The 27,441-nt window shown below is 34.7% G+C and overlaps 2 protein-coding genes across 7 annotated transcripts in view; one reads left to right on the forward strand and one right to left on the reverse strand.

Annotated features, from left to right (window-relative positions):
- The window catches only part of LOC123540058 (uncharacterized), a 49,401-nt gene extending 39,623 nt beyond the window's left edge, over positions 1 to 9,778 (forward strand). For all 6 annotated transcript variants that reach the window (XM_045324851.2, XM_045324866.2, XM_045324859.2 and 3 more), the window contains 2 exons: positions 706 to 825; positions 6,948 to 9,778. In XM_045324851.2, coding sequence (XP_045180786.2) covers positions 706 to 825; positions 6,948 to 7,124 — 297 coding nt within the window. In that variant the 3' untranslated portion in view covers positions 7,125 to 9,778. The remainder of the gene's footprint in view (positions 1 to 705; positions 826 to 6,947) is intronic.
- A 7,514-nt stretch (positions 9,779 to 17,292) lies between these two features.
- The window catches only part of LOC123540005 (general transcriptional corepressor trfA-like), a 60,631-nt gene continuing 50,482 nt past the window's right edge, over positions 17,293 to 27,441 (reverse strand). The window contains exons 18-20 of the mRNA XM_053544459.1: positions 19,446 to 20,853; positions 18,871 to 18,937; positions 17,293 to 18,228 (exon numbers count right to left, since the gene is read on the reverse strand). Of these exons, the coding sequence (XP_053400434.1) occupies positions 18,903 to 18,937; positions 19,446 to 20,853 (1,443 nt within the window). The 3' untranslated portion in view covers positions 17,293 to 18,228; positions 18,871 to 18,902. The remainder of the gene's footprint in view (positions 18,229 to 18,870; positions 18,938 to 19,445; positions 20,854 to 27,441) is intronic.

Consider the following 27,441-nt stretch of genomic DNA (forward strand, 5'->3'; position numbering starts at 1 on the left):
ATACAAATGAGCCGCGCCATGAGAAAACCAACATAGTGGGTTTGCAACTAGCATGGATCCAGACCAGCCTGCGCAGTCTGGTCAGGATCCATGCTGTTCGCTTTCAAAGCCTATTGTAATTAGAGAAACTGTAAGCGAACAGCATTGATCCTGACCAGACTGCACGGATGCGCAGGCTGTTCTGGATCCATGTTCGACTCAAAGCCACTATGTTGGTTTTCTCATGGGGCGGCTCAAATGCTGTGGTGGCCTAGTGGATTAGACCCTTGCCACACAATCTGGAAGTCCAGACCTGCCAGAGGTGGGTTTTGTTACTGAAAAGAGAACAGTTGGCTAAGCTATCGGCTATGTAAGTGATGTTTACCAAATACCTACCTGCATGGTGCCCAACATTAAAAAATAGGAATCAGAAAGTAATGTTGTTCAATGTCTAATAAGTCAACTAAGCTGGCCCTTTCAATAGGGGTTACACTATAAAAAAAAAATAAACATGTAACTACTTTTATAAACCTTCTTGAATTTTTAACAGAAATATTGAAGTTTTGAACTGGTCTGAAGTTTTAGATGAAGTGTCTTAGTGTAAAACAAGTTTTAGTCCATTGTAATGAATATTTGTAAGAAAAAATCAGTATTAAGTTGATTTTTTTTACTTAGCAAGTACTGTGATCATGTACAAAGTATAGTTTTGTTTATATTTATTTCCAGGGTCCCCAGGGAGTAGCCAACTTTTCACATTGTTCGTACATAAATCATTCCAGTGAGGCTGTTGCCTCAGATAAGTTCCCTTCATACAGCCTCTGGCTGCCTACAGAAGTAGATCTAGATGTAAGTAACATTATCATAATGTTTATTTCTTAATTAAAAAGTTGAAAAGTCTCTTATGAAACAAGACCCAGAAAATATCTTAAAAGTACAGTGAACACTTCTGGGCTGAGGAAAATGTAATTTCTGTAGAGATGTTGTTGCTGTGTGGATGTAAATTTTAAATTTTATGAAAATTTGTATCTAAGGGAAAAGAAAATACATGTATATGCTTTTGTATAAAGGCGTTTTCTTTAAATATAATGTCATTTATAAGAGGTTATACATTATTTGTTACCGTAAATATCTTTATTCTAGGACTCAATTTCATAAAACTACAAACCTGTGATAAGTTTTTTCCATTTAATAAATTATAATATCATGTAAACCAAAACATCATTCTAATTTAAGCATAGCAGATTCAATTCAGAATAAAATGGAGCAAAATGGTCATGTCCGCAGTAGTTTCAATAGTTAACAGCTATTGAAACTGAAAAATTCTCATACATGGAGACAACCAAGGGCATATAATGAAGAAAACCAATCCCCGTTGCGCCCCCGATTATTTATACTTACCAAGCACGCTCCTCTCGTGCTATGAAATAATACCAGGTACCCCGTTGGTACCGTAATAGAACCAGGTACTCCGTTAGTACCATAATAACACCAGGTACCCCAATGGTACCAAAATAACACCAGGTACCCAATGGTACCATAATAACACCAGGTACCCCAATGGTACCATAATAACACCAGGTACCCCACTGGTACCAATATAGAACCACTGGCGCAACGTTGTGTAATTCCTACTAAACCTACTACGAAATATTCCTATAAAAATGGGGGAGTTACTATAAGAACGGCTAGCCCTTTTCGCTCTGGCCAGTTCTTAAACCAAAACCTAGTCCCAAAAAACTATAATGTTTTAGCCACATGAGGCCAATGCCTTCAAAGTTAACAGCTCTGACAGGCTTGGAGACTCATGTGTATGCAAAAGAGATTTTAATTATTGTATTTAATGCCCCTGTTCCTATCTGATACCCTCGATCGCCTCCAAGCATAAGAATTTTCCGCAGACACGACAAAGAAAGGAAAAGAAGATAATGAGAAGTTGAATGAAAAAGGAATGATTAAATCATATAACATGCATCAATAATATCAATAGACATGTATTTAACATGGATCAACAAATATGATTTTTTACGGTATTACTATAATATAGCACACATGAAGCTACACATAAATTGTTAGAGTTAATGTTTGTTCTATTTCAACCCTAAATTTATTTCAGTTCTCTTAGATACATGAAATATTTTCATAACATATATTCAAATATTGTCAGAGTTCCCATGGTGCGTAAAATTACTATTTCACTCGAGACTGTAGAAAACTTGTACACATAAACCTACAAGGCTGGCTTTCACACCACACTGAACTGATACTGTAATGTTTATCCAGACAAGATATATTCACCAGGTAACTCCAATTAGTTTAAGCTATTCAGTTCTGTATTGTTCCATATTTGGTTAACCACAATTCTGCAGCAGTTCAGCTGTATACGTAATTGGTGCGATAGCTTACATGTCTCATTTGTGTGCTTCCTGCCCGTTAAACAATGAACTGAAATATATAAGCAAACTGGGCGACAGAATAATTATGACAATCTTTATTAACACAAGGTAAAAATAAATCCTGGGTTTAACCAAATTAATATTAAATCTCGAGGGTGCGGTGGGTGGGTTTATGTTACTTCGACCTCTACAAAATCAGTTGTGCGCGACAACGTGGCGGTCACATGACTTTTTATACCGTTTTCTATCCCGTGAAATATCGCGAGTGTATCCATGGAAACGATCTAAGCGTCGCTTGGAATTATATATTACTTCCGTATATATGAAACTACCCTTCCAGAAAGAAATTGTAACCAGAATAAACTAGATTAATCGGAAATATTAATCTTTATTATTCTAGGACTCAATTTCATAAAACTACAAACCCGTGATAAGTTTTTTCCATTTAATAAATTATAATATCATGTAAACCAAAACATCATTCTAATTTAAGCATAGCAGATTCAATTCAGAATAAAATGGAGCAAAATGGTCATGTCCGCAGTAGTTTCAATAGTTAACAGCTATTGAAACTGAAAAATTCTCATACATGGAGACAACCAAGGGCATATAATGAAGAAAACCAATCCCCGTTGCGCCCCCGATTATTTATACTTACCAAGCACGCTCCTCTCGTGCTATGAAATAATACCAGGTACCCCGTTGGTACCGTAATAGAACCAGGTACTCCGTTAGTACCATAATAACACCAGGTACCCCAATGGTACCAAAATAACACCAGGTACCCCAATGGTACCATAATAACACCAGGTACCCCAATGGTACCATAATAACACCAGGTACCCCACTGGTACCAATATAGAACCACTGGCGCAACGTTGTGTAATTCCTACTAAACCTACTACGAAATATTCCTATAAAAATGGGGGAGTTACTATAAGAACGGCTAGCCCTTTTCGCTCTGGCCAGTTCTTAAACCAAAACCTAGTCCCAAAAAACTATAATGTTTTAGCCACATGAGGCCAATGCCTTCAAAGTTAACAGCTCTGACAGGCTTGGAGACTCATGTGTATGCAAAAGAGATTTTAATTATTGTATTTAATGCCCCTGTTCCTATCTGATACCCTCGATCGCCTCCAAGCATAAGAATTTTCCGCCACAAAATAAAAATAACATTAGATTTCTTAATATTTTTATTTCCCCAAAATTCTTACTTAAATCTGCTTGTATTTCCATTTTTCTTTGTTTTTCGTACATTCATTTTCCCGAGTAAGTTGTATTCATCCCGAACACACGGGACCATTTATAAATAAAGTACGGAAAAGCGAAGATGTCAGCAACCTATGCATTTATTTTGCATCAGTAGTTATCTCCCTCTAACTCGCGCGATCTGTCAAATCTGCACGTGTCAGTGTCTACGCATGCGTGGATCTAAAATTAGATTCATTTGGTTCCCGTTCCTGTTTAGCATAGCTGTGTAATGCGTACCCGATAAAGGAATCGAGAGTACATGTACATCGCGGAGAGTTATTTATAGTTTGATTTCGAGGTCATTGATGTTATTTACTTTTAAAATTATTTAGGTAAAGTAGATCTAAATTATGCCGAAGACTCGTCGAAAAACTGAATTATCATAACGTTAAAGCTGCTATACTGATAATATTTTACGGTTTATTTCCATTTTTGATTTGAAATCTATAATGGACGTACATTAAAAGATATTGTGTTACAACCAGCTTTCTTTTTGGGGGAGGGTTGGGTTATGGGTATATTTTATACGATCTTGTGACGTCCAAAAACGTATTTAGCATCCGAACGTTGTTTAAAATAACGTTATGTTAATGTGCAGAATAGTATACGTTTGATGATGTATATTGTTGCCTGTGTATTTCACTGTCTCTGTGAAATTGCTCATGATTAGATACCCAAAATCTATCGTGAAATACTGATATTCCATTACATTGTTTAAAGAACTGTAACCACATTTTAGATCCAGTTTTATCCCCTTATTCGCCCGGACATGATTGTAAGATTGTTTTATGCCGCAAGTAGAGTTTATCAGCCCAAAATGGTCTACCGACGGCGATAGCGCGGCAACAGAAATTTAATGACCCAATTAAGGACTGTATTTCTTTAATGTTACTAACTTTTCGGACAAAATGATTTCAGTTTTTTTGAACTACTTCAGTAATTTTTGTGAACGGGATTCGAACTTCCATTTTTTGAGAATCTAATTCTAAACCTAACATTACTTGAGTTGGGCTTTCGGTCTTCTCGTCGGCGAGAGGCACACCTGACTCTTGCATGACTGACTGAAATACGTGCATGACTGCTTTACAAACGTTTCCTTATTTTCACCGCCTAAAAAGTCGTCAAGATAATGTATCATGTGACTTGACTGCGTTCTTGTTTTAACACAAAATTCTAAAAAAGTATAAAAAAATTTCAAAAAGACTCGGAGAAATACTGCAGCCAAATGGTAAAGCTTTATCAAAAATATATTTTGTCCTTGAACTTGAACCCTAATAGCTCGTAATTGTCAGGATGAATAGGTAGCAGCCTGAACGCGTTTTTATGTCCATTTTGAAAAGATAACAGTTAAATCTCTAAATCTTGAATCATTTGAATCGCTTCATCGAACTCTGTGTATTTAACGGAGCATAATTTTGGGTCACTGAAATCATTTGTGGAGTGGCCTTCTGGATATGACAAGTGGTGGATTAACCTATATTCGTCAGGTGTTTTCTTGGGAATAATACCAATTGGTGTAATTTGAATGTTTTTAACAGAACTGCTATCAAATGGGCCACCAACTCGGCCAGCATCAATTTCTTTTTGAATTTAACGTTGAGCCACTTCCGATAATTGATAAATGGATTTAAGACTTTTTGACGTACGAGCTTGACGAGTCCCTATTTAAAACCATTCAAAAAGATGTTAGCATCAGAGGATTTATATTTTCTCAGCCAGAATTCTAACGCTTGGATTTTTATTGATGAATTAGCTAAGTTGACGTGTTTTTTCTTGCACTACAGGTTCATTCTCAATTTTTTCTTGCACCTCGGTGATTGCTAGGGTAGCCGCGCTGGCCACGCCATGACCCACGACCCCAAAAGGAATTACCAAAATATGCATGGTCTCCGGAATTTACGTTCGGTGACGTTTGTTGCACGGTTTGAGGTTTTGAACTTATATTGCAGTCAAGAATTGTATGAGAACGACCGCAATGGTAACAGACATGCTTGAACTTACAATTTTGCCAGTTGCATGTTCCTTTATTGAAAGGTAAACAAATATTTGCCGGTTTTTGTGCAACCGTGAACTGTTTTGAAATTTCATTTCCGAGTGGCATACATCTTATCCAAAGATCATGGTTGATTATAGCCCACGACGACGGTACTATTGATTGGCGCATGCGAAATTGTTGATCATACACTTTCCAAAATTTTTCACCGTGACGCGACGCACATTCACGGATTATAAAAAGGTATTGTCAAAGCTCGTGGATTTTATGTGGATGAGCTGTTAAGTAAATTAACATGTATATAATGAAAGAATCTGTCCAGCGTTCTACTGAGCCGATATCATCTCTACATTCCTTTGGACGGCATTTTATGGTGCCGTTATTTGATAACCTTAAAGTACTACCGGCAGTAAATTCGGCAAGATCCACCGCACCCTTCAAGAGTAAAGATAAATTCACAAATTCGCCTTTACAAATTTTTTGTTTTAGGCTGGAGGGAACGTGTAGAGCAATATCATCTTGAGCTAAGCGTGCGACGTTATAACCTTGTAACAACAGATTATCAGAGTTTGATGTTAGGTCCAATACCGACCTCATGTACGTTTTGTCGCCATTATACGCTTGCTGTTGCTCCCTGCTGATAAAGCTTTGGTTCGAATTCGACCTGGCACTGACGGTCGCAGAGTTTTCTGACGAGTTAGCGCTATCATGCCCGCTAGGCTTCTCAGCATTAACATGTTCTCTATTTTGAATATCATGCGATATTTGTGAGGCCCGAATAATTTGCTCAAAATCAGATTACCTGAATCCGGGTCTGTTCCGTCATCCATGGCAGGTTGTCGGCGTTTCTCCCGACCGGCTCCACTACTGGTGGGCTCTATTGTATCCGCTCTGGGCCGTTTTCTTAGGCCTTGTCTCGTTTCTCCCTGCCCTGTTCCCCCCTGTGCCATCGTCCCGGGTCTGCGTCTCAAATTTATCCGTTTTCCTCTCCCTCTACCCGGCATTGCTACCAACTTGCTTAATTTATGTTACTTCGACCTCTACAAAATCAGTTGTGCGCGACAACGTGGCGGTCACATGACTTTTTATACCGGTTTCTATCCCGTGAAATATCGCGAGTGTATCCATGGAAACGATCTAAGCGTCGCTTGGAATTATATATTACTTCCGTATATATGAAACTACCCTTCCAGAAAGAAATTGTAACCAGAATAAACTAGATTAATCGAAAATATTAATCTTTAATATTTAAGTCCTTTGCTTTGACCTTATTAAAAGAGTTAGTACATTTTAGCAAAGCGTGAAAATTTTGCTTTACTTCTCCTTTTCAGAGAAACATAGCTTTGTTTGCTTCCTGTTCAATAGAAGGAGGTACGGAAGACCATCTTGAAATACACGCCATTTCTCCTGAGAAAGTGCAATATAGGTGTAGATGTAGCGGTAATATTACGGGTGAAAGCAGGCGGACATGTACTGTACATATTTTGCGATGTCCGAGATACAGTTAGCGAGTCGTGTTCCAAAGCATGCAGTGTTCCAAAATACGAATGTGAACAGTTGAAGCATAATACAAAAAAAAGTGCCACAATTTTGTAAAATATTATGAGATATCAGTGTCATTGTGGCATATATGCAAAATTGACAACAAACTGAGATGTTGCAAATGATGAAATACAAAATCTTCTGGTCTCTAGGCACACTTGTGATAATAAACATTTGACAAATACTGGAATACCTTAAAAACTGAATGATACTGAAACAGTATCAATGACGCACTGAGATTATAAATGCCAGAAAAAGTGTACTGTCAAGCAACAAAGTCTTTCTGTTGTAGTTCCATAAATGTGCACTAGTCCGGTTGGAAGGGTTTTATACTAGTATGACCCAAGGGATTTCCAGTTTGGTACTTCATTTGAACAAATATTTTCTGTTCCAATTTGAGCAAAGGTCACTCATCCTCAGTCACCGGTTGCAGAGGAGAAATTATCACTTACTTCAGAAGAATAAGTAGGCAGGAAAATAATGAGAAAAAAATCTAGGACTGTTGCTACATATAACTGTAAGACTGTTGAAAAACAGCTTGTTTCCCTCGCTAAAAAGACAGACAAAAGTAACAATGAAACTTGTTAAACTTTAGACAGGAAATGTCAATAAGGTTTGATAAATGAGAAGATGTGTGAACTCTGGGTAATATTATTGATAAATGTGCTATATGTCTAAATGTTCAACATAATGTAGATTGGATAATTTTTGCATAGTATTTTTCACATTTTATTGAGCATTTTTCAGGGTTAGAAAGCTACTTTGTGGTGTTAAGAATCAGAGAAATACGAGTATTTGTGTTTTAGGACACAATGCTGATTGATATACAGGAATATTTTGAATTCACGAGTGGCAATTTTTGTGAACATTAACCAATATAAAACCATTACGAATTTTACCCAGTTTACAGTAATGGTTTCAAACAACCATCCTTGAAGTTGTTTCATGTAATTGCCCATAATTTTTTCATTGTGACATTGATTAGATATTTATCAACAGTATGGAATTACTGTTAGTTGATATATATATATATTACAGATCTATATACATGCAATTTTCATTACTTCCAAATTAATGAAAGAAGAAAAACATTATTTTGTATAATAAAAACCTAAACGACCTACAGTGGAATCTCTCTAATCGGGTTTTCAGATTAGAATGGTTCTATTTTTTACTGAAAATTTATGCTGTGTTGTTATACATAATGTACTTTAAATTGTAATTTTGCATGAAGAATACTTTACTTATGCATGTGCTGATGGAAAACACATGCAGGTTCAAGCAGAGCTCATTGTGATAAATAAAACATTTGTGATGCTACATGTGAACATGGCTTGATATTAGTTTGTAAATTTGTTTCCTTGATAAAAGATGAAAATTTTAAAATCTGACATGTACAATATTACATTATACATGAACACCTTCAACTTTATTGTAAGAAAAATATTGAAGGGCATTAAATGTTGATAAAATGACAATTAAGTATATTTTGTGGCTTTGCCAAAAGTTTGATATTATTTGATGTTGTTAATAAATATTGTAAGCAGACGGCAAAATTGGGTATACTGGTATTTCATAAACATAATTACCTGAGACACACTATATTACATGCATCCGTATATTTCAGCATTATGTCAAACTACTGCATGCATTACACAATATGTTACGGGCATTGTATTACACAATATGTCAACGACATTATATTACACAGTATATCATCAGCATGATATTACACAAAATGTATTCAGATAATACATGTTTTTAAGCTCAAATTTTTATCATCAAAATGTTTCTTGTATCAAGGATCTTAATTAGATGGCAAAGAACCTCCCTGTCAATTTGTTGTAAATATTCATTTGGGTGAGAAGCTAGAAATTACAAGAATTCAATTTGTCTACCTAGCAGGGAAACACAAGGATATCCCTGTCATATAAAACCTTATCTTTTGCTAGGGAAAAGCCAAGTTACACATATCTACCGGCAATTATGCATTGTGTTGTTTTAATTAGATCATATACTACATGCACGATTTTATAATTTACAATACCTTTGAAAATAATAAGCAGGAAACAAGATTTTACATGCCTGCCTGTGTCAGGTAGATGTTTTCCCAACCCTTGACACAGCGCAGATAAGAAACCTTGCTAGCGTTCAGTTTCTCATTCCCGCAGTTCCTAAGGATTCAGAAAAATCTGTCCTCCACAGACAGCCATGTAAGCTACTTATATTCCTTGGCTGCCATTACTGCCAAGAGTTGAAGTGATGGAATATAATTGTATTATAATCAAAGATAAAAAAAAAAGTATATATATATATTGCCAAAGCAGTGCTCAAGGAACGATTTCATTGTCAGGGTAGCACAAAGGTTTATTCTTGCTTAGATTTCATTACCATTTCAATAAATTGACAGCTGTCAATCAAATCTATGTAAGTCCTTGTTTTAACCCATTATAAAAAAACGTTTTATAATGACCATTCCATTATATATATATAGTCATACGAAGGGCCATATGCATTAATTGTATTGTCATATTGTGTTTTATGTTTTGTTTAAAAAAATGTTTTATTATAATTTTATGAAGTTTGATCTTGTGCAATTATAGATGCTATTTTTACCAAACCGAGTTTTGTTATCTTTAGCCAAACTATTTGAAGAAAAGGTAGGGCAGTTGCACTCGCCCTTCATTGGCATCCTGATTTGATGATCTCTGTATGCAAACTGGTATCGCAGAAACTATTAGTGTGACTAGATTGAAACTTTACAGACCTGTTCCACATGAGAATTCAGCATGCTGTGTACATGTTCCTTACTATTCTGCTTTTTTTTTGCAAAGTTATGCTCCATAAATTTCAACTTTGCAATTTTTGGATAAGATTTTGTTGAAAGTTGTCACCTCAGTAATCACAAAAGAGAATGGAGGAAAACTTTTATACACTCGTTTTCTGTAATGATATGATATAGTGTGCAGGCTCTATAATTTTTCTCTCAGAGTTATGCCCCTTTTACAACCCAGTAATTTATTTTGGTGTAATTAACATCATATATAGCGGATAATACATGAAATTCAATGTCTTTTCATATTGAATTTATTAAACAAGTTGAATGAAATAATAAAATGCGAGGCTCTGCCAATACAGAAAGACACAAATATAATATTATTCTTAATTACCACATTTAATAATATTAAATATTAAACATCAAAATTTCTTCTTTCTTCACCTATATTCCACCAAAACCTCCTTAATACATGTACTTAAAACATCAAAGTCAAAGCCTTATACTCGTGTAATACCAAAATTATGTAATGACTTCATTTCATCCCTCCATGTCGAACCTGATAGAGGTCAAGTTTACAACTCAAAATGTTGACCCATTATTCTTCGTTTAGTCTTAGTTTTCATCTTTTTTAAGTGACAAGACTTTAAATAGTCAAGCATTGCTATATAGCTCCCGTTTATTTATTTGTTGCAACACCCACTACATTTTTCCGTTTGAAGTCAACACCAAAGTCCTGTCAATTAAGTGGTCAATAGTCTAGGTCTTAGTTAACTAGTACAGTTGCTGTGTGGTAGACAAGCAAGAGAGACTGAACTTGTCTGCCCTGTACAACTGTTTAATGGATGTGTGTCCTGTGGCACCATTATCGAAGAAACCCGTTTGTACATGTTCACTGAAGTTTAACTATGGTTGGAAAAAAGGAGAGATGCTTTAGTGGTTAAGGTGTTGACTGCACAACTCATACTTCATAGTAGATGTGACACGATACCCCATCCAGTCACTTTCCACTGATAGAGCTGACAAGTTGTATAACCACCTTAAATGCATCTAGAGTGAACCAAAGTGGGCACCCTACCAATAGGCTACTAAGCATATAGAATAGGATCCAGGAACACTAAAACTGCTGATCACAAATGCACAATGTTGGTTTTCTTATGGCACAGCTCAAAAACTGCAGACAATGATGTTTTGCAACCAACTCGACTATTGATGCTACATAAGGAAAGTAGTCAGCTCTGAGAGTCTTTTCTTCGCTGATGAAGCAGTGGAACATTTTTTTTTTTTTTTTTTTTTTTTTTTTTTTTTTTAATATTTTGAAACCAAGGCCCATTTAGGTAAGAGGACTTCAACAGATTTTTGGGGCATAAACAGAAAACAGTACCATCAACCATCAGCAAGTGGGAAAGATGACTTCCACCATAACACGAGCACTGCTAATAAAACTATAGACACATACTGAAAGAAGTCAACAACCTTAACCACTCACTTTGGAACCTATAATATTTTGTATTCCTATTAAAGTTTCATTTAAATTTCACTAGCAGTACAAGTAGTCTTGACACACTATCAGAAAAAAGCTTCAAGAACTCTACTAAAAATTGGAAATCATTGACAATTGCAAAACTTAGCCATACTACTACATCCCCCTCCCAAAGTTTATTAAAATCTAGTATTTTCAGAGAAGCTGTGCAGGTAACTCGGAGTAGTAAGAACAAAAAAACATTCATCAAAATCATTGTCGGGATATGTTCAGCATGGATTGGTACTTATCATAGTAATCCAGACAAACTTTATCCAAACCTGGCCTTTAATGGGCTATAACTTTAGAGTGAAATCTGTACCACATTCCATTTAGCGGATCATTTGGTGCGTTTTATATTAGTGTGTAGAAAATAAAACATGAAATCCAGTACCGTTTTGATCTTTTTTTTATTTCCATATATAATCTGCCTAGTTTATAATAATAAATAATATCACTTCCCCACACTACAGCATACATCATTCATGTTGTGTGTATGTCATACAAAAAATGAGTATAAATGCGGAAATTTTTACACAATGGTTAAAAATGTAAATGCATAGAAGATTCTATGTTAAAGGTGAAGAATAACGACGCAAAATTTACACAAATAAATGTTGAATCAAATTCATATATGCACCCAAACCATAATGATATGATATCATTTTTCGTTGTCATTTTTTTTGGATAGATTTTCACAAGTTTTGCGATTTTTTTGTTTTGTTTTTATTTTACATATAAATCTCTTTTGATCTTGTTTCCACATGTCTGTAACCAAGCAAAACTTTTTTCTCTTTTTTTTTCCCCATACAAACCTTAACCCCAAACTTGCAGCTATTCAAGTATTAAGCAAAAATCGGAATTGAAACCCTGGCAGAAATGGTTTCTATATTTCAGTCCATCAGAAAAAGGGTATTTTTACATAATGATTTTCAAAAATTTGTAAAAGAAGTATATATACAGGAGAAAAAACAAAACAAAAAGGGAGGTAATAAAAATTTGATCTTAAATTTGTCTCTGAAAGCAAGTTTGTACATTTACATAAAGCTTTAACCTACCTATAACCATAAGTTATAAAGCTTTAATCTACCTAAAACCATAAGTATATAATTAAACCTGAAAGCTACTTAATTTCTATGCGATTACACTTAATAAGTTCATCAACAATAAAATTTACATGGTACAAGAAAAAGAATTTCATAAACAAAAGCAAAAGCTATATCCATTTATATGTAAATGCTTCATATTTTATAAAATGCTAAATATGGTAACTATGGTATTTAATTCTTCTCTCAAAGATGATGTTTCACTTGTTTTAAATACATTTTGTTCATAAACAAAATATGCTATAAACTACTTAACGTAACAATTAAAAATAGCTTCTCAACGTTACAACACCAAAAGCACTGAAAACAGGAGGTAACATAAAAGCAAAGAAATTCACAAAAAAAATTGGCAAGAATTAAAACTTTTTTTTACAATATTTCAATAAATATTTTAAAAATTCAAATATTTCAAAACATCCAATTTCATTAAATAAGCAAAAAGTTATAAACAGACTGATCAACAGTAGTGTGTATTTCACTCAGGTGTAAGTAACATGTGTAAAAATCTATTACCAGTAATAAAACTGTCATTTTATAATACATATTATTTTAACACAGCACCAATTTATTTTTCAGTACAACTAAATTAACTGTAGTAACTAGTAACTCTGTAAAAATGCATATCAGAGTACCTAGAAAACTGGACTTTTTCTATCAATTAAAAATAATTTAACGCCCTGTAAACTTCGAAGAACATTCAAGCCTCTTAGTCAAGCCAGTGGCAAAGATCGCCGACTGAAAAGCAATACTCAACTATCAGATGGTCAGTATTCAGCAAAGCTACAAGTATGTAATTTAGTCTTAAGCACCCAGATGCTTTATTTTCTATGGTTTTTTGTTTAAATACCACATTTTAAGCAAAATTTTCGCAAGACTACAGCCTTAATTTCAACCTCATAAAGCTGATAAAGTAAGACCTTACTGGCTTGGCAACAATGTCCCACATCAAACAATTTTTTAAATATCTTGGCTAACTTACAAACAAATTACTGACTGATACACAAAGGAATATCTCCAAAAGTGGGTTTCAAATGTATTGCAACACAACCCTATAAAATATAATCCAAAGAAACCCATTAAAATATAACTAACACTGAATACAAATGATATTTACCTAGTCTCTAAGCATTCTAAGGCACTTTATAAACTTTAGGCCAAGAAATTCATTATTGTACATCTGTACATAGATTATATTGTACAATTCTATTAATACAGGTTATTATTAAGCTTCACACTTTTAAAATTAGTAACGTCACAACCTAACCTATCACCCATAATAATAATATGACGTCTGCTTCTACAGCAGCACCATTCTAATGTCACTTCTGATCTGACTCTCTCAAAAGCTTTCCTTTAAAGCAGCAGGATGTATTAATCGAGATACCTTTACCTTCAAGTCAATAAAACTGCCTTTCCAATTGGGCAACTTCTTTTCAAAGTAATCATGTCAGGTAAACATAAAATAATAAAGTTTTAATCAACAATACCGTTTTTTTTTTTTTCAGAGTTTCATTGTTTTTGTTTTTTGGTTGCTATCAACAGAATGTGTTTTTCATACAAGCCTTTTTTGTTATTAAAGTAATTGAGGACACACTGATATGTTTCATTAACACACCCTGGTACCGGCGCTCCCAAGTACAGGTGGCACTCACACATACAGCGCTCGATAAGCGATTTTGGAGGAGCGGTGGTGTAAGTATTTCTTATTGTATCTCCGGTAATTCAAAAATTTTTGTAAAATGAAAGATATCTGCGCCCTGGTGAATAATTGATGACTATGTTCTGTGAGTGTCACAACATTTCATCTTGAAATAAACAAACTACGGCGAGTTAAACGTGAACGTTTGACTCAAAAATGTCAAATGTCAAAAAAAACACGTAAAATACTCAGTAAATACACCAAATGTATTCATTTTTGATACAGTATCGTATAGTCATATCTTCCTACAATAACCAGTTCCAATTCCAAGACTTAATTTGTTATATTTAAAGAATGACTCGTGTTTAAAGATGGTATGGGGTTTCAAAACGGCACTCACATGGCACAGGTGTGTATTTTTTTGACGCTCACCAAGTACAGCTAGAGAAGGTCTTCAGAAATGTGGAGAAATCGTCAGCTCTAAGGCAACTACAACAGAAAAGAGATGAATCGGACTGGTTAGTTATGTGTGGTAGAGATAACACCACCAAGAAGAGTCTGATGTTGGATTAAACAGTAGTTAATGGAACTAGTCATCACGTCTCATGTCTGCTATTAAATCGGAATGACTCACATCAATTCATGAGAGAGCCAAACAAGAACTCATTAATTGATAAATTCCTTGAATTAATAAGATATTAAAATATGAGCGTCTTTTGAACCTAACAGACATTTTAAAAAAAATTCTTTAATGGCTGATATATGCCATTCCGTCTTTCCGCTAATTTTGGGCGCCCTCACTAATTATCATGTTTTCAATCCACGCTCCCGCCCTTTCTTATTCCTAGTATTTTCTCTATGGAGAATCGCAGACTAAAAGTTTAGATTTAATATGTAAATCGTTGGGGGGAGTCGAGCGAAAACTGGCTGATCAGCGGGCTCCGAGCAAGGAGTTGAGGTTTGAAAGGCATAACATTGGTGGGCACCCGGGCACCCAGCCGCTTTACATCTTGAATCTCACTCAACGCCAGCACCCCCCCCCCCCCATCCCCCCATAATCGTGTTTTCCCTCCGTACACGTTATCGAATTTTTGCTCGCTAAACACTCCACGTTTAACTTTTCTTAATTCTCGTGTTTTCTCTCGACGGGGTCACGTGACGAACTGATGAAATGGTATAAATCAGCCACCGTAAAAATCTTCCATTTCTCTGTTATGAGTGTTTACTGAATCTTAAATCTAATAATACAAGTAAAATATTGTTCGTAAGAAGTTCAACATTTATTATACATTCAATGTAGGCGTATGGTAAGTTGTTAAAATAAAGAAAAGAATAGAAAACTTGTCAGTCCGTTATAAATGAGTTTTACTAACTCTGTAATCAAACATTTATTCCACACCCCAACAAAAAGTATCGATCTGGCTCTATATATATATGTGGGCCATTCCATGAGAAAACCTGTATTAGTGACATGATATAACTGTTGTATAATTAGTAGTGTAAAATACTGAAAAATCGCTGTTTTTCTTATGTTGCTCCAGAAAATAGAAACTAATAATATATTGTAATTGTGACATCTAAGACAAATCATAATCTACCATAGTTTTCATATAAATGTTGTTTCTGTTGTCATGGCAACGGAAATTCCAAAGCACCCATGCGTCATGAAAATATAGAGGTGTGTAGATAAAAGGCTTGTGATGAAACTAAAAATATACGGTTAAGTTTATTTTTCAGTAAAATCGCTTTAAACTGTTCCTAAATATTCAAATTTATGATGTTAAGTAAGTGTTACGCATAATTTGTTCCGATAATGACTTGAAAAATACAGGGCATGCACAACGACGTCATACTGCTTCATGACGTTCTTAACGTCACGTCTCAAAATACCCATGTTGACTAACTTAAAAACATTGTAGCTCTTAAGGTAGTGAAGATAATCACTTCAAATTTTCGGATTTGAAAGAAAAAAGAATGTTCTTTATGAATATGTTATTATCTCAATTTTTGAGTTTTTGTCACTAATACGGGTTTTCTCATGGAACGCCCCATATATATATTTCATACGGATGCTCATAGCATTATACTGGTACTCAAAACGTTGAGATTGACCTGAAATATTGTTTAGTAACGGCGTTTAACCAAACGCATACGCACGCACAAACGCACGCAAGCACACACATATCTTCTTGCAAAACCTTACCGTCCACTGATCCCACTGAGAATGTTTGAAGCACGTTTTTCATTTTTCAACGAAATCTTAGGACATATCAAATTTCAGCATTTATCAGTTTTCACCAAGCTTTTTTCATAAAAAATAATGTTAAAATATTGTCGCCGTAAGTTTTAACATAAAAAAGGTCGACTTCTAGAGTCAGTTTTTTAACGGTATAAAGATTTATGATCATATATACAGACACAACACTGAGAGTAAACAACAACAAGGTCTACATTTCTGAAGACTTTTCTCTAGCTGTACTTGTTGAGCGCCAAAAAAATTAACACCTGTGCCATGTGAGTGCCGTTTTGAAACCCCATACCATCTTTAAACACGAGTCATTCTTTAAATATAACAAATTAAGTCTTGAAATTTGAACTGGTTATTGTAGGAAGACATGACTATACGATACTGTATAAAAAATGAATACATTTGGAGTATTTACTGAGTATTTTACGTGTTTTTTTGACATTTGACATTTTTGAGTCAAACATTCACGTTTACCTCGCCGTATTTTGTTTATTTCAAGATGGAATGTTGTGACACTCACAAAACGTAGTCATCAATTATTCATCAGGGCGCAGATATCTTTCATTTTAAGAAAAGTTTTGAATTACCGGAGATACAATAAGAAATACTTAAACCACCGCTCCTCCAAAATCGCTTATCGAGCGCTGTATGTGTGAGTGCCACCTGTACTTGGGAGCGCCGGTACCAGGGTGTGATTAATCCTGAACATTTCTTTTAAAGACCTGCTTCAGAAGACCGAGATTTGATCCCCGGAAAATTTACAAACCTCGATCTTCAAAGCAGCTTAAAAGTAAGTGCTCAAAATACTGTGAGGTAAGATAAAATAGCTGAACAAGGAAACTCGCTCTTAAAATCAAATGAGGGTACCGTCATAACTGAATTGAACATTTATTATTCTTTTTGCTCTTAAGTTCAAATGAGGGTACCGGCAAAACTGAATTGAACATTTATTATTCTTTTAAAAGTACACATATAAAACACAACCAATTAATGATAGTAATACATGGTACAGTGAGGTAATACTTTTTCTACATCTAATGAAAGTGCAGTCATAAAATTGTTTCTTGTGTTAAAAACAAAATAATACTGGATTAAATCTTATGAATAAATGAAATGGGTAGATGATTCTTTGTGAAACTCAAACTGTTAGAAGGAAAAAACACAAAAAAAAAGAAGACCTCTTGTTAATGAAATCAAATTTTCAGTTAGTTTTGTTAAGTTAAATTGCCCTTCTTATAACAAAATATGTTTATAAAGACTTGATCACACACATATTTTTTTGCTTTTCGCACACTTACTCGATTTTTTGCAAGCCAAAAAAGAAGCACAAAATTCAAAATCTGTATGTCATAAGTTGAAATAATATTTATGTTTGAAATACAATCTATCTCATTAACTATGTGAAACAATTAAAAATTTGGTGATATACCGCTACAAAATACATGTATGTATTTAGTTACAGATTACAGTATAATCTTAAGTATTTTTCAAAATTTTAATACTTAACAAATAATTTCACCTCAACAATATGAAACGTGTCTACAATACAGATATAATTGTACAAATTCAGCACTAATCAAAATTAAGCTTTGAAAGTCATACAGATAAAAAAGCATTGTGAACTATATCTAATAATTCTGTTTTGATGTTTTTAACAAAAAACAACCACATTCAAAGTCATCTGATGACATTTTATAACCATTTAATCCTTTTCTTCATCCATCTTGTTCAAGTATGTCGAAAAAATTTCTCTTTAAAAAGCATCAGGTCTTGCAAATGCTGAAAATAGCAAAGAAGTTATTACTTAACATTGTTCTGAACAGCACAGCAATAAAATAGGGTTACCGTAACAGTACCTAGATCTGCAATTAGGCTCAGCTGGATACTGCCACGCCTGGATTTCACAAGGTGCTTGTGCCAAGTGTGTTTCTGCCAGGCAAAATCCATGAGAGTTGAATGCACCACAACATATCAAGGTATTGTTTTAATGACCCTTTAATTATAAATACATATACCCATTTCTAATATTGTATCAGTCAAAACTGATGTTAGATAAATAATGTTAGATAAATAAGGCTGAAAACTCATTTGAAACAGTGAACTTTTTATGCATGGAACATCAAGACACCATCATTACATCACTTCTGAATATTTTTCTATATCTGATGGGAGTTGAAAACAGGGTTTTGTATTTTGTTGGATTGAGCCATGCTTGTGCCTCCACACAAGGAAGCCATCCAGCTTGCTTGTGGAATGTCAGTGGTTCATGCAAGCTGGATGGCTTCCTCATGTGATGGCACAAGCAAAGCTCAACCCACAAGTGACAAGCTAGTAATTCAAAGCCAACCATTGTACCACCAACAGGTTATTAAGTCTTTAATTATAACAAGTTAGCCTAAAATAGCACTAAACCTTACTTACAAGATGACAATGATGCTATTAGTATGATGATTTTAGCTGGACTCCTGGTCCGCCAACTCCTTTGCCCCTGAAAAACCAGTATTTGCAAATACAGCACTGTAAACCTCACCATAAAAGTAACAGTTACTGTATCTAATCATAATGTTAACAAGCTGATTGTTGTAAAGAAGCAAATAAAAAATTTATGACATAATTATCCCAAGTAATAAACATGTCACAATTAAACGAGGTGCCAGAAATGCAATTCGAAGCCATATAGTACTAAAGCTCTATGGTCATTATAATTTTGAAACAAATTTGCAGAAAAAGTCACCGAAATTAAAACATGATAGAACCTGGATATCCTGCATTTAATGCTATCAACTGATGTCAGCTACCAACTCAGCTCATACCTTGATTAAAGTAATGAGCTGGTCATTACAGTTCATTAGAAATGTTTCCATCTGACACAGGCAAAGGGCAGAAACAGAAACAAAATTCTACTTATTAAATTGTATGTCTCATCTTTCAAGGTTGAATATTTTCCTACATTACAATGAAAGCACTGCCATTTGTAAGTTAACTTTTTATCTTACCTTCTTCTGGGACTTTAGTGTCCCCTTCTGGCCCTTCATTGTTACTCTCTACCTTATCTGTAGACTCCTGAGCAACCTTTTCTACCTCCTCCCTGGAAGAGCCTTCTTTACTGTCTGAATCTTGTTCAGATTTGGCCATCTGCTGTTTGGTCTCATCTGTATTCTCTGCAGTTACCTCCTTTTCTCCTTCAGCAGTTGTTTCCCCTGAAGAACTCTTTTCCTCAGTAGTCTCCCCTGAACTGCTCTCCACTTTTTCAACTGCTTCTCCACTTGGAGAATTTTCTGATTCCTTTTGATCAGTTTTATCAGACTCTTTTTCACTAGAGTCCTCTACAGAATTAACATTATCTGTATCCACTTTTTCACCTTTCTTCATATCTTCCTTGGCTTCAGTGTCATTCTTACTTTGTTCCTGCTCTTTGTTAGATGATTCAAAGTCTTTTTCTATTCTTCTTGGAAGACTTTCAGATGTTCCCTTAGACCCCTTGGGGCTTGATGGGCTATTTTCATTTGAGACAGGACTTGCAGACTTAAACGATACATTCTTTTCTCCACTTGTTGGCGTTTTCATTTCTTCTGCCCAATTGCCAACCTTCACATGACCTTCTGGAGTTTTCATCATTTCTGGTGACAGGGGTGACAATGGTGATGTAGGTGTGAACTCTGGTGCATCTGGGTTCAGGTTCTTTTGTTGGAGATTCACATTTAACCTTAAGGCATCTTCCGGTGACAAGGAATGATTTGCACTTGGACTTTTTGTTCCCTTGCTCCCTAGGCCGGCACTGTCAGTTGATGCCTGACTACCCCAGAATTCCTCTGTTTCACAATCCTCCCATTCATCAGTGTCCCCTTGACTGATCTGCTCTGACCTACCCTTTGGGTGACCATGGTAACCATCTATATCCTCAAACTGACCATCTTCTATAAATTCACCATGTTCTTGACTGTCATGATACTCGTCTTCATGTGTGTCACTGAGAATATCTTCAATGTAGGCATCAGCGCTGTCTGGTTCTGTGCTTGTGAGAGGAATGTCTTCAAAGTCTTCATCCCACCACAACTCGTCTTTATCGCCAGGTGTGGTGGGCTGCCCAGCTATGGAATGAGGTCGCTGACCTTGCTTTCTTGTTGTGATAATAGGAGTTTCCGAGTCAGAATATTCCACTTCTACATCCCCACTTTTACCCGGAGTGTTATCGAATTTGATAACTAGAAGGTCGTTGTTGTTCTCGACCCTTCTGGCCTCGTCAGAGTTTGTTCTAGTTCTCTCCTTGGCTCTTCCCCGACCTCGGCCCCTACCGCGACCTCTTCCACGACCCCTCCCTACACCAGCAGGCTTCTCTTTCTCATCTTTGTCAACACCTAGAAATACACCAGAAGTTAGAAATGACAGTATATACCTGCAGACTTTTCACACCAAAGTTTCAAAGAAAGAACTGATAAATTCCTGGTCCTTACTGATTATGTTATGCTTCAGTCAAAATCAACCCTAGTTTTACAAAAACATTCTTTCTACAATTCAATATTGTAAAGTCACTGAATTTGTTGACATATGGTTTCGTGCTTTTTGGCAGGGCAGTTCTTCTGTGCGACAAATTTGTTTATTTCAAAATTAAAAGATAAGTGAACATTCCTTGGGATTCCATTAAGTCAACAGATGTAGCCTAAAAATCTATGACAACTGGTTATCCAATAATATAAATGATTTTTCAGTGTCCTGAAGAGAAAAATAAACATGTAAGATGTAAACAGAAGATCGATTTTAATCATATAATACTTGGTTACTATTTAGTTTCAATTTAAAATCCTTTATTTACATGTATACTCTTACTTATTTTCCCATAACCAGACATTATAATCATAATACTAGCATACAGGGTTGTTTCTATGAATAACAGACTAGCATTTATGTTTAGATATATCACAGATGAAATCTAATAGTAATAAATAACTGTGAGTTAGTAAACTGTATAATCTAATTTCATTACTATGATCTGCAATTACAGTTACAATGAATTCTATTTGTTCCAGAACCTTGGAACCTTAATCAAATCTGTATGAAGATCCTTCAGAAATATATACAATGCAATCAAGCAAACCAATAGCAGACTCTGTTTAACCCTTACCCTGCTAAATTTCTAAAATGGACTGGTCCATCATTCAATTTGGACAGTACCAGTAACTGTTAAAAGGGGTGCTTACCAAAAAAATACTGACTGAATTGCAAACAGTGCAGACCATGATCAGACTGCACGGATGTGCAGGCTGACCTTTGTCTGTACTGGTCGCAAAGGCAAAATCACTTGCCGCCAGTAGGCTAAAGGTTAAATAAGTCTGTGACCAGTAAGGATCTTTTCTTCAAACTTCCATGCCAAAATGCACAAGTGAACACATGCTGAAGTTTAAAGTTACTTGACAGACAATCTATTCAACACAGGAAACAAAACAGAAATGAAAACAATGAATCCAGTGATTTCTATGCATGATTAGGAATGCTTATTCCTCATTTTCCATGGTTCAAGAAAAGATTTGGAATGTTTCTTCCTCATTTTCCATGATTCCGTAAAACCTAACCTGTTCATTTTCTTTTTGTGTATTTAATGTAATGGACCTGTAATAAATATGGGCAAGTTCTGCAAGTTCACATATTATGCTCGGCATTACGGCATCCTTACAATCACCTTCAATTTTATCAGGCAAGGCAGGAATACGCTAGAAGAGGCAAAGCTAGCCAAGGACCTTCTGTCCATATTGGCCAAGTCTGATAACTGTAGCCAGTTATTCTATTTCTATAATTACCATCCGTAGCCCTTACAGGCAACTTCTCCACAAGAAAGCCAGTCATACAAGGTTTTGGAAATTGCTACATATAGAAAATTTTCCAATATCAAAAGCTTCCCCTGGTTCTTCGAAGTACATGGTGTAAAGCACTCTACATCTGACCTCCATTTAACATCCCATCCAATGCACTATTATTATTTTTAAAATGAACAAAAGCACCGAAATGCGGAGCAATATACACCCAATGGTATGACCTTTGACCCCTAAGTGTGACCTTGACCTTGAAGTAAGCCATCAGATACTTGCGCTCTGCACATTGTCTCGCTGTAGTGAACAGTGCCAAGCTTCTAAAAAATCCTTCAAGCAGGTCAAGAGTTACAGAGCAGAAACGAAACAAAGTCATATGACCTTTGACCCATAAGTGTGACCTTGACCTTGAAGCCAGCCATCCGAAACATGCGCTCTGCACAATCGTCTTGATGTGGTGAACATATGTGTCAAGTTTCTTCAAAATCCTTCAAGGGGTTCAAGAGTTACAGAGCAGACACAAAATTGCCAACGGACGGACAGATGGACACACATCACAACATAATACGTCTCTTCGGGGATATCAAAATGTAGCCACTTGTAAGGCTGAACAAATGACCATCTTATGAAGCCAGTACACCAATCACTGAGTTACAGAGGACTAAACAAACGAGGATTTCAACCAAAAAAAATTAATAAGACCATACAGAAATGGAAAATGGTAAAAAAAAAATGGTAAATCTTTATTAAAAAAACTACAACTAGAAGAAACATTTATTCCACAGTAAACATAAACATTTCCAAAAACTGGCATGCCACAATGCATTACTAGTATTTCTTTTAGGTACATGCTGTTACAGCCACTCTTAATTCAGACAGCATGCGCTTAAAAAAGCATGCAGTCATAAAATGGAATACTCAAATCATAAAAACCTTTTTTTAGGCAGTGGAGTCATAATGACAATCAACAATATGCGTTCAATAATGTGTTCACTGTAAGCCATTTTGGCTTTCCCTCTTAGTACAGCCAAAGCAGTGCTCAAGGAACGATTTCATTGTCAGGGTAGCACAAAGGTTTATTATTGCTTAGATTTCATTACCATTTCAATAGACAGCTGTCAATCAAATCTATGTAAGTCCTTGTTTTAACCCATTATAAAAAAACGTTTTATAATGACCATTCCATTATATATATATAGTCATACGAAGGGCCATATGCATTAATTGTATTGTCATATTGTGTTTTTATGTTTTGTTTAAAAAAATGTTTTATTATAATTTTATGAAGTTTGATCTTGTGCAATTATAGATGCTATTTTTACCAAACCGAGTTTTGTTATCTTTAGCCAAACTATTTGAAGAAAAGGTAGGGCAGTTGCACTCGCCCTTCATTGGCATCCTGATTTGATGATCTCTGTATGCAAACTGGTATCGCAGAAACTATTAGTGTGACTAGATTGAAACTTTACAGACCTGTTCCACATGAGAATTCAGCATGCTGTGTACATGTTCCTTACTATTCTGCTTTTTTTTTTTTTTGCAAAGTTATGCTCCATAAATTTCAACTTTGCAATTTTTGGATAAGATTTTGTTGAAAGTTGTCACCTCAGTAATCACAAAAGAGAATGGAGGAAAACTTTTATACACTTGTTTTCTGTAATGATATGATATAGTGTGCAGGCTCTATAATTTTTCTCTCAGAGTTATGCCCCTTTTACAACCCAGTAATTTATTTTGGTGTAATTAACATCATATATAGCGGATAATACATGAAATTCAATGTCTTTTCATATTGAATTTATTAAACAAGTTGAATGAAATAATAAAATGCGAGGCTCTGCCAATACAGAAAGACACAAATGTAATATTATTCTTAATTACCACATTTAATAATAACGTTTCCTAAACATCAAAATTTCTTCTTTCTTCACCTATATTCCACCAAAACCTCCTTAATACATGTACTTAAAACATCAAAGTCAAAGCCTTATACTCGTGTAATACCAAAATTATGTAATGACTTCATTTCATTCCTCCATGTCGAACCTGATAGAGGTCAAGTTTACAACTCAAAATGTTGACCCATTATTCTTCGTTTAGTCTTAGTTTTCATCTTTTTTAAGTGACAAGACTTTAAATAGTCAAGCATTGCTATATAGCTCCCGTTTATTTATTTGTTGCAACACCCACTACATTTTTCCGTTTGAAGTCAACACCAAAGTCCTGTCAATTAAGTGGTCAATAGTCTAGGTCTTAGTTAACTAGTACAGTTGCTGTGTGGTAGACAAGCAAGAGAGACTGAACTTGTCTGCCCTGTACAACTGTTTAATGGATGTGTGTCCTGTGGCACCATTATCGAAGAAACCCGTTTGTACATGTTCACTGAAGTTTAACTATGGTTGGAAAAAAGGAGAGATGCTTTAGTGGTTAAGGTGCTGACTGCACAACTCATACTTCATAGTAGATGTGACACGATACCCCATCCAGTCACTTTCCACTGATAGAGCTGACAAGTTGTATAACCACCTTAAATGCATCTAGAGTGAACCAAAGTGGGCACCCTACCAATAGGCTACTAAGCATATAGAATAGGATCCAGGAACACTAAAACTGCTGATCACAAATGCACAATGTTGGTTTTCTTATGGCACAGCTCAAAAACTGCAGACAATGATGTTTTGCAACCAACTCGACTATTGATGCTACATAAGGAAAGTAGTCAGCTCTGAGAGTCTTTTCTTCGCTGATGAAGCAGTGGAACATTTTTTTTTTTTTTTTTTTTTTTTTTTTTTTTTTAATATTTTGAAACCAAGGCCCATTTAGGTAAGGGGACTTCAACAGATTTTTGGGGCATAAACAGAAAACAGTACCATCAACCATCAGCAAGTGGGAAAGATGACTTCCACCATAACACGAGCACTGCTAATAAAACTATAGACACATACTGAAAGAAGTCAACAACCTTAACCACTCACTTTGGAACCTATAATATTTTGTATTCCTATTAAAGTTTCATTTAAATTTCACTAGCAGTACAAAGTAGTCTTGACACACTATCAGAAAAAAGCTTCAAGAACTCTACTAAAAATTGGAATCATTGACAATTGCAAAACTTAGCCATACTACTACATCCCCCTCCCAAAGTTTATTAAAATCTAGTATTTTCAGAGAAGCTGTGCAGGTAACTCGGAGTAGTAAGAACAAAAAAACATTCATCAAAATCATTGTCGGGATATGTTCAGCATGGATTGGTACTTATCATAGTAATCCAGACAAACTTTATCCAAACCTGGCCTTTAATGGGCTATAACTTTAGAGTGAAATCTGTACCACATTCCGTTTAGCGGATCATTTGGTGCGTTTTATATTAGTATGTAGAAAATAAAACATGAAATCCAGTACCGTTTTGATCTTTTTTTTATTTCCATATATAATCTGCCTAGTTTATATAATAATAATATCACTTCCCACACTACAGCATACATCATTCATGTTGTGTGTATGTCATACAAAAAAATGAGTATAAATGCGGAAATTTTTACACAATGGTTAAAAATGTAAATGCATAGAAGATTCTATGTTAAAGGTGAAGAATAACGATGCAAAATTTACACAAATAAATGTTGAATCAAATTCATATATGCACCCAAACCATAATGATATGATATCATTTTTCGTTGTCATTTTTTTGGATAGATTTTCACAAGTTTTGCGATTTTTTTGTTTTGTATTTATTTTACATACAAATCTCCTTTGATCTTGTTTCCACATGTCTGTAACCAAGCAAAACTTTTTTCTCTTTTTTTCCCATACAAACCTTAACCCCAAACTTGCAGCTATTCAAGTATTAAGCAAAAATCGGAATTGAAACCCTGGCAGAAATGGTTTCTATATTTCAGTCCATCAGAAAAAGGGTATTTTTACATAATGATTTTCAAAAATTTTGTAAAAGAAGTATATATACAGGAGAAAAAAAACAAAACAAAAAGGGAGGTAATAAAAATTTGATCTTAAATTTGTCTCTGAAAGCAAGTTTGTACATTTACATAAGCTTTAACCTACCTATAACCATAAGTTATAAAGCTTTAATCTACCTAAAACCATAAGTATATAATTAAACCTGAAAGCTACTTAATTTCTATGCGATTACACTTAATAAGTTCATCAACAATAAAATTTACATGGTACAAGAAAAAGAATTTCATAAACAAAAGCAAAAGCTATATCCATTTATATGTAAATGCTTCAGATTTTATAAAATGCTAAATATGGTAACTATGGTATTTAATTTTATCTCAAGATGATGTTTCTTGTTTTAAATACATTTTGTTCATAAACAAAATATGCTATAAAACTTAACGTAACAATTAAAAATAGCTTCTCAACGTTACAACACCAAAAGCACTGAAAACAGGAGGTAACATAAAAGCAAAGAAATTCACAAAAAATTGGCAAGAATTAAAACTTTTTTTACAATATTTCAATAAATATTTTAAAATTCAAATATTTCAAAACATCCAATTTCATTAAATAAGCAAAAAGTTATAAACAGACTGATCAACAGTAGTGGTGTATTTCACTCAGGTGTAAGTAACATGTGTAAAAATCTATTACCAGTAATAAAACTGTCATTTTATAATACATATTATTTTAAACACAGCACCAATTTATTTTCAGTACAACAAAATTATCTGTAGTAACTGGTAACTCTGTAAAAATGCATATCAGAGTACCTAGAAAACTGAACTTTTCTATCAATTAAAAATAATTTAACGCCCTGTAAACTTCGAAGAACATTCAAGCCTCTTAGTCAAGCCAGTGGCAAAGATCGCCGACTGAAAAGCAATACTCACTATCAGATGGTCAGTATTCAGCAAAGCTACAAGTATGTAATTTAGTCTTAAGCACCAGATGCTTTATTTTCTATGGTTTTTGTTTAAATACCACATTTAAGCAATATTTTCGCAAGACTACAGCCTTAATTTCAACCTCTAAAGCTGATAAAGTAAGACCTTACTGGCTTGGCAACAATGTCCCACATCAAACAATTTTTTAAATATCTTGGCTAACTTACAAACAAATTACTGACTGATACACAAAGGAATATCTCCAAAAGTGGGTTTCAAATGTATTGCAACACAACCTATAAAATATAATCCAAAGAAACCATTAAAATATAACTACACTG

The sequence above is a fragment of the Mercenaria mercenaria genome, chromosome 1 (assembly GCF_021730395.1).
Source record: "Mercenaria mercenaria strain notata chromosome 1, MADL_Memer_1, whole genome shotgun sequence".
Taxonomy (NCBI): Eukaryota; Metazoa; Mollusca; class Bivalvia; order Venerida; family Veneridae; genus Mercenaria; species Mercenaria mercenaria.